Consider the following 12,924-nt stretch of genomic DNA (forward strand, 5'->3'; position numbering starts at 1 on the left):
CGGAGTTTAGGGCTGTTGTACATAGGGTCGCTATGAGTCGCAGGCGACTCGACGGCACATAACAACAACAACAACAACAAATACAAAATTTAAAAAACATATCCTTAACAAAGATAGAATTTTGCAAGACCAAGAACTTTTTCATTGCAAATGCCTTTTTTTCAGCAACATAAGTGGTGACTGTTTACATCATATAGTCTTCACCAGGTGGAAAACGCAGGAATTAAAAAATACAGCAGTGGAAAGAGTCTATGGAGAAGCTCAGTATCATCAGTCAGAACAAGGCTTGGAGCTGGATATTAAAGTGTCAGTTGCTCACTTGAAAGTTCAAGTTGAAGTTAAAGAAAATTGATCTACGGAAACCAAAGTACAACTTTGAGTATAGAGTGTTTTCCACCTCAATCTTAGAGACCATCTCAAGAAAATAGTTGACATATAAAACACTAATGGCTGGAGATCAAACAAGTTGGACATCAAGGACATCATACAAGATGATAGGAGAAAGTTACTAAAATGACAAAAAAACAAAGAAAAGAGCAGGTTGGATGTCTCCCCATCCAGCTGTGGCAATTCTTATTTTCCCTCTGCACAATAATGCCTGGCACGTGGGAGGAGCTCATTAAACATTTATTGAACTAATGGTCTTATTCAGTGACATTGGCTGGCTCTAGCCTGTCTTGTCAGAGGCGTGCAGGATGACATGTCCCCATCCCCTTAGCATTTGTCCTCCCTCCCCGTGCAGTGGTTAAGTGTTCACCTGCTGACTGAAAGGCTAGCAGTTCACACCCTGCAGCTGCTCCACAGGGAAGAGACGTGGGAGTCAGCTTCTGTAAAGACTGCAGCCATGTGGAAGTTCCGCATCCTGTAAGGTCTCTATGACTCAGAATCAACTCTCTGGAAGAGGGTTTTTGGTTTCATTTTTGTACTGTGTTTTGCTGTCAGGGATTCTCAGCCTCAGTGTGAAGGACCTGTCCTTGGTGCTGACCTGGACTCCCCCTCTCAGGAAGCTGGAAAGAGCAAGGATGAGGCATCTTGAGAAGGATGTGGGAAGGAGATGTGATATCACGTGTCCAACGCAGGTGTTAGATTGTCAGGATCACAGAAAGACTGGAGGATGTCAGAGCTCCTCAGGGAAGGATGTTATTGTTGTTAGGTGTCATCAGATCGATTACTACTCATAGTGGCCCTATAAACAGCAGGTCTGAGCCTTGCTCCATCCTGCATCTTCTCACAATCTCTGATATGAGTGGGTCCAGAAGTCTTTGTGACAATACATGTCACTGAGAAAAGTGAACAGAAGTGTATCATAAACCTCTATGTATGCATCACTTAGATTTAACAAGTACCAGCTCACGTCCACTTGTGTTTTTTTCTCTGCCTCCACCCATTTTCTCATTTCCTGTAGTATATTGTGCAACTCCCAGAAGCTGGGTCATTTAATTAAATGTTGTACCTGCCATTTAATAAAGGTTTCCTAAGCTCTTGGCAGGGTCTGATTCCTCTGCCTAAGATGCTGTGACTTCCTACTCATCCTTCTTGTGGATGATCCTGTCTTGGATGAAGAGTGCTCGTTAGAGGCAAGGACGGTGAAATTGCTTTGCTGCGTGTTGTCAGGAGGGGCTAGTTCTTGGGAAAAGATGCTATGCTGAGAAAGGCAGTGGATTGGCCAGAGATAAGGAGCTCCTCAGTGATACGGACTGACGCAGTGGCTCTAACAGCGAGTGTGAGCATGTTGGAGATGGTGATGATGGTGCAGGATGAGGCCAGATTCTGATACGTTGTTCCTAGGGTTGCTATGAATGTTAGTAGACTCGAGGGCATCTGAGAACAACAACAGCTCATCCTTTAGGACCCAGCACGAATTCTGTCTTCTTTGAAGCTTCCCCTTAATTCCACAACTCTCATCCATGCTCTCTCCCCACCTTCTGGACCAGCTTCTCCCTCTCTTACTGCTCTCATTTCCCCAGAGGCTGTGACTATCTGCGCTTCAGTCGTGTTCCTCATCAGACTAGGAGTTCTTCAAGGGTGGGTGACAGCACAGAAGAACAGATTAGAAAGGTCTGTTGACTCTTTCTCGAGATTAGTGCCCCCTCTGGATCTCAGCCTTTGCATAGGCTGCTCACTGGGTCTGGAATGCTGTGCCCTGTCCATCTGGAAGTTTCAACACCAAGCTCTCTGTGGAACCAGCCTCAATGTAACTCTCCCAATACTGGTGCCTCTTAACCCTGTATGTTCCTCCCTGACCTGTGGTGGTCTGAGGGTGATCTGCCTCTCCTGTCAGATTGGGAGCATCTCCAGGTCTGGATCTCACCTCCATGGTCTCAATGTCCAGGTCTTGGCTGAGGGTGTAAGAGAATTCCAGTGAATGATTGGATACTGATGTGCATAAATTCCGTTTCCTTCCCACTTACAGCTTCATTTATGAAATCCATGCCTGAAGTGGTTCCTGGTATGTGAACAGAACTCAGAAGGTTGTGTGCTCTTCTTCCACCTCCCAGCTGTCAGAGTCTCTCCTCAGGATTACAGAACGCCTCCTCCCAGCCATGTCTGCTACAGCGTTGCTTCTGACCAGGGAATTCCAGAGTGGGAGAGAACGCATGCCGATGAATTTCACTGGTTTTATCCCAGATCTCATTACCTAGAAACACGTCACCTGATAAAACAATGGAATCATTCAGTTGATGGGCCAGATGGGCGTCAACAAGCTGAAAGGATGAAGTTCTGCCTCACAAGATGTAATGTGCATCCTGAGCCAAGGACCCAGTTCCCACTGATGTCCCCCCCATAGCCTCGATTCATTTGATCTGGGTACCAAGGGGCAGAAGGGCTCTTTGCACCATTATACCTCATGCCGGCTCACAGAATACTTGCTTCCCATCCCATAGCTACAGCTCTGATAGTTTGGAAATCTTGCTTCCCAAGGAGTAATGCTTCCAGCCATTGCCATCTGGTGGGTTCCAACTCATTGTTGACTTTTTAGAGGGTTTTCACAGACTATGAACCACTGTGGATTCAAACTCCATGTGAAACACCTGCTTTTACGTTGGCACACAACTGTTTACCCACTAGGCCTCCAGTCCTCAGGGACAGCAGATCTACTGAAAGATGCTGCTGCCCCTTGGCCATTTTGGGTTCCCCAAACTATTGAAGCAAAGGTCAAAGAGAATTGCTCTGTTTCCTAAGGTTATGGATCTCAATTGCCAAGAAGAAATTCAGTTAGTGTTAGGAAGCAAGGCCAAGGAAGCACATGCTTAGACACCATGACTCTCTCTGGTTCTTCTTAGAATTTCCATGTTTACAGCAAAAGCAACAAGGCAAGACAATTGAGTATTTAGATCCTTCAGGGATGAAGGTTTGGCTTATGCTGCTGGGTAAAGAAAAGCCAGCTAGCTGAAGGCTAAGGAAACAAGGAGTGCATAATGGAAGGAAGACTTTTACAAATCATTGATGACCTTACGATCAGTTATAGAAACAGACTGTCTACAGTTGTACTTCTTTTCTTTTAGCTTTTTATTCCCTCCCTCTCTCCCTCCTCCACTTCCCCTTCTCATTTCTCTCTGTCCATTCTACTAATTTCTTTTTCTCTCACTTCTTCTCCCTTACTATTTTACATAAGGATTATTATGATTGGGGGTTGCCCCTGGGGTTTGGGGCGGGAAAAGTTCTTAGTAGAATCTATCTTACTTTCCCACTACTTTCACCCTCCTTGTATCAAAACCAGATAGTTCTTGTATATTGCACCTAGGAGACCTTAAAAGTTGTTGAATGAGTAGTGACAAACAGTTAACTATTCAAACCGATCAAGACTACAAAACAATGTATGTGAAAGACATGCAGGGTCAATGACAGGCAAAGTCAGAATTATAACCAAGAAACCAAATCTTCTGCCTACAAGTTTATTCCAGCTCATGAGAACCCAGTGACCCTCCCTTGGGTTTCTGAGGCTGTGAATTGCATGGGAGGAGATCCCCCATCTCTCCTGCAGGGCTGTCGTTAGATTTGAACCACCGGAGACTAGCAGTGCCTTTTGGTTCGTGGTGCAGTTCTCTAAGGACCTTGTCACCAGAGCTCCTTGATTAGAACATAACAAATTGAACATCACTTGGATAATTTAGAATGGATCCGTAGCACAGAGAACAAATCTGTGCCCAGCACATCTGGTTTTCCTTCTTTGCTTTGTTCACATTGTCTCCTTCCTCCTGTTTCTATTTACCCTTTAGCATTTTTTTCTGAGTTTACTTCTTCCAGGAAGTCTTCCCTGATCTCACAGGCTGGAGAGTTTTGCCTGCCTCGGCTTTGCCTGGAGTGTTTTCTCTGACAAGTTAATCATCACCCACAAGTTTGCAAGGTTGCATGTTTGGGAGGTGGGGTTGCAGCTTTTCAGAGCACAAGGCTCTGAGTTTGCTGTGATTCATGAGCTCAGGGGAGTGCTTTCTCCTCTTTGAGGCTCAGTTTGCCCATCTGTATAACATGGAGTGGACCAGAGCCTCCTTTCTGGAGTGACTGTATGCCCCGGGTGCCCGCATTTATGACCTCAGATCCCCCACCACAGCCACTGCCCACTGTGAAGTAGGAATGATGATGACAACATGATTAATGGCTATCTCCTCCCTAATCAGTTAATCAGTTTCCCTTGTGTTGATTCTGATACATGGTGACCTGAGGTGCATCAGAGGAGCAACACACATCCTTGGATTTCTTTCTGAGGGCTACTTTTTGCATGGAGATTACCAGCTTCTGAGGCACTTCTGGGTGGATTGATCCCTTGCCATTAGTAGCCAAGCACTTAATATTTGTGCTGCCCAGAGCCTCTTCATCTCCACCCTGCATGTAAGGAAACTGAGGCACAGGGAGGTTGACCAAACGACCCCAGGTCATTCACAGTCTCCGTGGTAGAACTGGGCTTTGAACCCTGGCAGTTTGGCTTGAGAATCTGCGCTCCTGAGAGGTATTGCCTTGCATGCTTCTCGGGATAATACCAGTAGAAAAAACACCATTGCAACTCCTTCCTAGAGCCACAGAGGGGAGCACAGGAAATAATTTTGGGGGGCAAGTGCTTGGTGGGTGCTCGGTATGTAATGCTTTATTACACTTGTTCTTCACGTGGGGCAGGACACGGATATTTCTCCTCAACCGAGGCCACCAGAGATCTTGTCCACTCTCTCCCAGGTCAACTGACCAGGTAGAAGTTGGACTGTGACGTGAAGGTACGAAGGACACAGTCGGAGAGTCACTGACAGTGGTATTATTTTCTGCTTATTATTTGACTGCTTTGATATTATTTTCAAGTTAACCGTGTTACAGGAGGAGGGGCTTGGACCTAGTCCTGGGGTCTCCTGCCTGAGGAGGCTGCGGGAGGGGTGATCTAAGAAAGAGGGGTGGTCTAGGAGAAGAGTCCGAGGGGTCCGCCCAGCAGCGCCAGTGGGAGAAGCAGGGCCACAAAGTGGGTTGTGCGGCGTGGGGCGGCCGCAGAGGCGAAGTCCTGCAGCACCGACTCGTCATTACACAAGTTGCCTTTGCAGCAGGATCCTTGCAGGTCAATGTCGGTCCAGGGGCTGGAGGTGCCCCTGATGGTGCAGGAGGGCCGGTGGCAGGTTCTGAGGTACACAGGGACTGAGGTATTGGCTGGGGGATGGAGGTCAGGGTCAGAGGCCGGGAGCCCAGGAGCATGCCTCCGCTCTCAGACTAGGCCTGCCTCACGTCCTCTCAGGGAAGGCCAGGCTTCCTCCCTCAGACCACAGCCTTGGGACAAGGAATGTGTCCCTGTCAGACCTGCCCCGCCTCCTCATCCTCCCACCCGGGCCCGTCTCTCACCGATGGTCATTCGGCCATTTCCCTGGAAGCAGACGCTCTCGTCCAGGTGACATTGGACTTTGCGGGACTTCTCGGGAGTGCAGTCCTCTGGGAGGACCCCCACGCACGTGTAGCACTCGGTGCCGCTGAGCAACGGCGGGTCAGGCGCTGAAAAGAGCACAGACCCACGTGCAGGAGGCGCGCCGGGTTCGGATGTGCGGGCTGCGCACTGCAACAGGCTGGAGCGCGGTCCAAGGCTGGCCTCGGAGGCCCCGCCCCGCCCCGCCCCTCCAACAAGACCCCGCCCCTGCCCCTCCTGGCCCGGCTCCTCCCAACCCGGGCTTAGAGGCCACGCCCACACACGGCCCTGTTCACACCCCGTCCCCCAAGACCCCATCCTGGGGTACCAGGGTTCAGAGGCCCTGCCCCCAGGCTCCGCCCACGCCCCCAGGCCCCATCCTCGGCTGACCTGGGCTCAGAGACCACGCCCCTCCCACACCCGGCCCTGACACACACACCCCTCCTCCACCCCCATCCCTCATACCCGGGCTGAGGTTGGGGAGGCTGTCATGGCTCATGATGTCCTGGTTACACAGGTCGGTGGTGCAGCCGCGCACCACGGAGTAGTCCGGGGGCAGCGAGTCTCTGTTCACCAGCATCTGGCCAGTGTCAGGGCCGGGCCAGCAGCCCTTCTTTATCAGCGTCAGGGAGGAGCGGTACCCTGGCGGCCCGCAAGGATGGAGAGGTCTGTAGCCTTTCCGTAGCCTGCTTCCTTCCATCTCTTCCCCTTTACCTCCCTTCCTCAACCCTTGCTCTCTATTCTCTTCTTTCGTTCTCACTGATCTTCTTCCTCCATCTCCCTCTTTACCTTCCTAACCCCACTCTAGCTCCCACCTTCCTCTCCCAGATCTCCTTCCTTCTTCCTCCTCGTTGCTTCTCTCCTCCGCTTGCCGAGTCACTGCTCCCCATCTCCGGTCCCTCATTCCTGGTTCTTTCATTTTTCTCTCTTTGCTGCCACCTCGTTGTGCGGGTATCCACTCGTGGTGACCCCATGCCTTAGGGAGTACAACTACTCCATAACGCTTTCTAGGCTGTCATCTTGATGAAAGCAGACTGCCAGACCTTTCTTCTGCGTGCCCACTGTGTGAGTGGGAGGTGCCAGCTGTCAGCTGCCCAATGCAAACCACTTGTTTTCCTCTTTTCTCTCCTCCACCTTCTCATTGCTCTGTCCTTAAGGCTCTCCTCCTCTCCTGTCCCTCATTCACCCGTGCCTCCCACCCCTTCCTCTCCTGCACACCCTCCTGGGCTCACCTGTGCTCAGGGAGCTGACAGCCTCAAAGCATCGGCTGGAACAGGAGACTGTGGGCAGCGATTTGCCGCTGAGGTCAAAGGGGCTGGAGTAGGTGTGTTCAAAGCTGTAGCATTTCAGGGCTTGAGACTCTGAGGTAGGGAGCATGGGCAGTTAGCAGAGCTGGGGGCAGGCTCGGGGTTCCACCCTGCAAACGAGGGTAATTCTGTCCTTCTGCTCTGAAGAGAACCGTCCTGGCAGCCAGGGGAGGACCTAGGTTCTGATCTGGTCGGGTGAGTTCAGGGCTCTCTGAACCTGCCAGTTCAGTTTATTCTCTCCTGCTATTCCAGAGCTCCACCGTCCTCCTGGGAGCTCTCCAAAACTTAGATAAGGGAGGAGGTGACTCACTCCTGTTCACTCCTCCTGCCCCTGGAAAGTAAACTTCTGATAAAGGTAGCCCCAGATAAGTCCAAGCAGGCATGTTGACTGACAGAATGAAAAGATCACATTTGGACTCTAAAAGGAATCACAGCAGATGGTCCTGCAGAATGTGTGTGTGTGGAATATGAAATAAAACTAAAATTCCTAAAAGTTTACTGGTCCAGCAGAAAAACCTCTCAGAGTCAAACTCATCATCACAACCAACTCATAGCTAATCCTTCAGCAGGTCTTCAGAGGCCATAAATTCCATCAAAGGATATTGCCCATCTTTCCCCTGGGAACAACTGGTAGAGTCAAACTGTTACCTTTGGGTTAGCAGCATAACTCCCTATTCACTAAGCCACCCTGAGACTTAGTCCTCTTCAAGCTTAGAACTAAACTCATCCCTGTGGCTCAACTTTCAGGCGAACAATAGGCTCATAAGATGAGCAATAACACCCACAATGTACTTTTAGCACAAGCAAACACACAAGATCAAAAGAACATCATCATCTGCCCAGGAATGAAGCTCAGAGGGCAGCGAGGGAGAGGCCAGGAGGATAAATGGAAACAAGACCCACAGGGAAGAGGCAGGAAGGCTGCTGCTGTTACACTGTGGGGACGATAGTTAAGGTAAAAAAGCAAAATGTATAAGAGTGGGTGAATAAAAAGCCAATTTGCACCATAAACTTTTTTTAATTTTTATTTTATTATTTTTGTGTGAGTGTACCATCAAATCAGATCTGACTGGTACAGGAGGAGATTGTCCTTCCTGCCCCAGCAGAGCATCTGGTGGATTCGAACCGTGCGCCTCTGGGATTGTAGTTGCAGCTCCTTACCACTAGGCCACCAGAGCTCCCCTCACCATAAACTTTTTATCAACTCACAACAAAAAACGAAATGGAAAGAACTCTTTCTTTAAAAAAGTAACACTTTTGGAACACGAACACTTCAACACCGCAGAATGAATCCAGAGTCAAGGAAATTTGGCAAATATATACAGGAGGCATGACACTTTCACATAAAATTCTACACTCACACCAAACAAGTAGATGTCTATGTCCTCCAGTATAAACTCTCTGCAAACCAAATCTTTTTTTTTCTCTCTCTCTCTCTCTCTCACACACACACACACACACACACACACACATATGTGTATATGGAGATAATAACCACAGAGAGACCCAAGAGACTCACGAAATCATCCTTAGAGAAAAAAGAAAAGACAAACACATACACAATAAAAAGTGAGATTATGACTAAATCAGAGCACAAAAAATGTGACCCTCAAAACCATAACTGTTTACACAATGGATGGATCCTGGTAAAATGGGAGGAAAATGTAGAACAGCACCTTGAATTCCTAAAAGCAAAACAAATCAAAACAGACTGGACGGAGTGAGGCTGTTTGACGCTTGAGACTACTGGCCTGAGATACCCCTCACCCCTGACATGAAAGTAACCCCTGAAGTCACCTTTAGTGACTGCCAAAACAATGTTATTGGTGGTGATTGCCTTTGAGTTGAACATGACTCACATTGACCCTATGAACCAAAGGCCTAACGCCCCTCTACAATTGTCGACTTTTATCAAAGCTCATAGAGTTTCTGGAGGCATGTTTTTTCAGAAGTGGATGCCACTCCGGCTTCCAAACCTGTCATGGTATATTATTGTGCTATTGAGTTGCCTGCGATGTATAGTGACCCTGTGTACAACCACTCTGAAGCCTGCCCTGTCCTGAGCCAGTCTCACTAATTCCAACACACCAACCTTCATTGCCCCAATTACTGTATCAATCTACCTCACCCAGCGTCTTCCTCTCCTGTGCTGTCCGTCCACCCTTCTTTATAAACTTTCACTCCAATCACATACAAAAAAAATTTGGACCAAAAAAGTAATGAGTATCATCTGTAAGTACTATGCTCCTTTAAGTAATGAGATCAAATGGTCAACAGTGACTTTAAAACAAAGATGAGAACACAGGGACACAGGAAACTAGATGAGTAAAAACCGAATAAAGAACAGAAATCATAGTAGAAACTGTTTAAGTGGAACCCTGAACTGCTGTGTAAACTTTTCCCCCAAACAAAGTAAAATATTAAAGTAAAAAGATACCTAAAAATCTCAAAATATGCCATTTAAAATGGCAAAGACTTGAGAACCAGAGACGTGGAACATAGATAAACCAAAATTGAAATGCCAGAAAACATTTAACAGAGAGATATAAACACAGACCCACAAGCCATAAAGATGCACACAGAATTACTCAGACATTCAAAAGGACTCATGAGTTTCTTTTGCAAGGACATTGAAGTTCAAAGACTAGCAGGCCCACAACAGTATTTGTTTAAACACTGAAACATTAAAACCTGGTGCACTGGTGGCCTAGTGGCAAGAAGCTGCACTGCAATCCTGAAGGCACTCAGTTCAAATACACCAGCTACTCCAGGGAAGAAGGATGGGCAATCTCTTCTCATGCAATTAACTACCTCTGGAAGCCCACTGGAGGGTAAGCAATGGGTTGGTTCTGACTTGATGGTACACCACCACCACTACCACCACCACCACAAGAGAGATACACTAACACAGGGGCACACACAGAAGTCAAGCACCCTCACATGGACTGGTGGATTTACGTTGAAATGAATCTCATGCTTGGAAAAGTAGAAGGTCTGTGAAGGAGAGGAAGACCTTCAACAAGACGGACTGACACAGTGACTGCAGCAATGAGTTCAAGCATAGCAGAGATTGTAAGGACAGCAGAGGTGTAGATTCCATCTGTTGTGCACCTGATTTGTTGTGCCTTGACCTGATGGCACCGAATAGCAGCAATAACATGCTTACAGTTTTAATTCCATTTGAAAATGGATTGTCAAGGGAGCTCTGGTGGCCTAGTGGCAAGAAGCTGCACTGCAATCCCAGAGGTATGCGGTTCTAATTCACCAGATGCTCTGCTGGAGAAGGAGGAGCAATCTCCTCCTGTACCAGTCAGAGCTGATTTGACTGTACACACACAAAAGATAATAAAATTTTTTAAAAACCCCAAAACACTGAAAGTAGATTGTTTATGTGCTATTAAGGGAACTCAGGTGGCTCAGGGGAAAGGAATTGTGCTGCCAACACAAAGACCTGCAGTTCAAATCCACCAGCTGCTCCACAAGAGATAGAGAATCTCCTCCTGTGTGATTTACTGCCTCCGGAAATCTGCAGGAGGGTCAGCGATGGGTCAGTTCTGATTCAACATCACACAACAAGCATGATCTGTTAATGAGGCAGGATTTCTGTGTATTTTGAGGCAATTTCTTTTGAGAGAAAAGAGATCAACTGAAAGCTAGAGCAGCGAAGGGCGAGAGAGTTACCAAGGAACATGGAGAGCTCTAGGGAACCAGGAAGAAGCAGATGCTGAAAAGACATGACAAAGAGAAAGCCGGGAAACCCTAGAGCCACGCTCTGAATTCTGGATTCCCACCCCCTAAACAGTCGGAGTGGAAATCTTTTAGTCATCCATTTGTGGCATTTCTGTTTTGGCAGCAGTAAATAATGAAGATACACGTCAACCTCATGCTCTTGGGAGGTGGAGGTGGTAGGGCCTCCTCCTCACTGTCTCCTTTGCGGACATAACATCAGTATCTCATTCATTGCTCTCAAGTGGGCGCTGACTCACAGCCGACCCTCCGAGGGGTCTCCGAGGCTCCATCACATGGGAGAAGACCGCGCACACCCTGGATTGGAACCGTCAGACAGGCATGGTCATTAGGTCAGCAGCACTACTCGGTAGGGACGTCACCGGAGCCCCTGCCTGATTGCAGTTACTTTGGTTCTGACCAGCACATGTCCCAGACCTTGCTCAAAGGTAGTGCGTGGAGGGTTGGCCTGAAGATGAGGCCAAGGTTCCTGCCAGCTCTGGATAATGATCCCATGCTTCCAGAAGCACCCAAGAATGGGACAATGATTGAAGAGGATGAGGAAGGTGGAATGGTGTAAAGAGAAATGATGGCTGATGGGGGAAGAACAGAGGAGAGGAAGAGAAATAATGAGGTCCCCAGCCCTCTCCTCTCCTAGACCTAGGAGTCCAGGCCCCAGTCCCTCCTCCCCCTGACCCAGGAGTCCAGGCCCCCAGCCCCCTCCTCCCTCTGACCCAGGATTCCAGGCCACCAGCCACTCCCACCCCACTCCCTGTCCCACGTGGGTATGGAAGTCAGGGTACCTGTCAGGCAGAGCACAAACCCAAAAAGGCAGAGCAGGATGGCTCTGGAGCTCCCCATGGTCTGAGCCGGAGCGGAGCTGGCACCTGGGACAGCTCCTGATGCTCTGACCTGCTGCCAGGCTGGCTTCTCCCTGCCCTGCCCCTGGCATCCGGGAGAACGTGCCCAGCTGGGATCCCTGCGCCCCGCCCCCGTCCTCCAGCGGCCAAGTCTCCTCCCAGCAGTTACCGGGGCGGCAGGAGTTAATGGCGAAGTTCCTGTGGCATCGAACAGTGGCTGGATCCTTGCTATTAGAGATGTGTAGGTACACACACACACACACACACACACACACACACACACACACACGGCATGGGAATGGATACTACTCAGACACAGGCTCACAGCCACACAGAGGTCCGGACACCCTTGGTTCCCAAGATAGGAAGAGGTTTGAGGGCTTGGATCTGAACTGATCTGATGAGAAGTGGACTCCTGGGTCCAGGGAAGAGGCGGCTGGGGCCCTGGACTCCTGGGTCTGAGGGAGGTGGAAGTTTGGTGCTTGGAACCCTTCATTTTGGGGAGATCTGTGATTTGCAGCTTCTCTTCATTTATATGCTCCCCAGACACTTGTCCCTTTGATTTCTGATTTCTCCTTGCAAAATGTCCTTGGAGAAGAGTCATGAATATCCCCTGGATTGCCGAAAGAACAAAGCAGTCTATCTTGAAGGAAGTGCAACCAGTGCACTTTTTAAAGGCAAGGATGGTGAAACTTTCTCTAACGTACTTTGAGCATGTTGTTAGGAGGGAACAAATCCTTGGAAGAAGACATCATGCTGGGAAAGGTCAGAGGCAGAGCTTAATGAGCTGCATTGCCATGGTGACTGAAGCAATGGGCTCACGCAAGGTCAAGACCGTGAGGATAGAGCAGGGTGGGGCAGGATTCAGATCTGCTGTTCATAGGGTTTCCGTGAGCCATAGCTGACTGAACACACCTATCAACAATGAAACAGCTTCCCATCTCCACACATAGACCCACACAGCAGACACACCCTTGGGGTTCTGGGGCTTCGAGTCCTAGACTCAAAGTCACAAATATCAGCTTTGTTGTGACGTCTTCTCTGACCCTCCTCCCTGCCCTGCACACACTCTCTCCCTCAGATCAAGGACCAGCCTGCATCCCATCCTGCTCCACCAGAGCTGGTCTCCTTCAGTGGGTCTCCCCGTTTGGAGACTTGT

General features: G+C 48.9%; 1 protein-coding gene across 1 annotated transcript; it reads right to left on the reverse strand.

The window, feature by feature from the left end:
• Positions 1-5,383: 5,383 nt before the first annotated feature.
• On the reverse strand, positions 5,384-11,766 carry LYPD5 (LY6/PLAUR domain containing 5). Its single transcript, XM_006901102.1, has 5 exons — positions 11,709-11,766; positions 7,105-7,233; positions 6,338-6,514; positions 5,815-5,961; positions 5,384-5,625 (listed from the first exon to the last, which is right to left on the reverse strand). Exons 1-5 carry the CDS (start codon positions 11,764-11,766, stop codon positions 5,384-5,386), a joined length of 753 nt encoding a protein of 250 aa, XP_006901164.1.
• Positions 11,767-12,924: the final 1,158 nt, after the last annotated feature.

This window comes from Elephantulus edwardii, unplaced genomic scaffold (assembly GCF_000299155.1).
Source record: "Elephantulus edwardii isolate Elephantulus edwardi_28Jun2011 unplaced genomic scaffold, EleEdw1.0 scaffold00308, whole genome shotgun sequence".
NCBI lineage: Eukaryota > Metazoa > Chordata > Mammalia > Macroscelidea > Macroscelididae > Elephantulus > Elephantulus edwardii.

Bases quoted from the DNA above. Each gene is read 5' to 3' on its own strand.
- LYPD5 (XM_006901102.1), bottom strand. From the start codon at position 11,766: ATGGGGAGCTCCAGAGCCATCCTGCTCTGCCTTTTTGGGTTTGTGCTC. The intron at 6,515-7,104 runs GTGAGCCCAGGA...GCGGGCCGCCAG, and splicing joins TGTCAGCTCCCTGAGCACAG to GGTACCGCTCCTCCCTGACG. The intron at 5,962-6,337 runs GTATGAGGGATG...TGCTCTTTTCAG, and splicing joins CCTCCCCAACCTCAGCCCGG to CGCCTGACCCGCCGTTGCTC.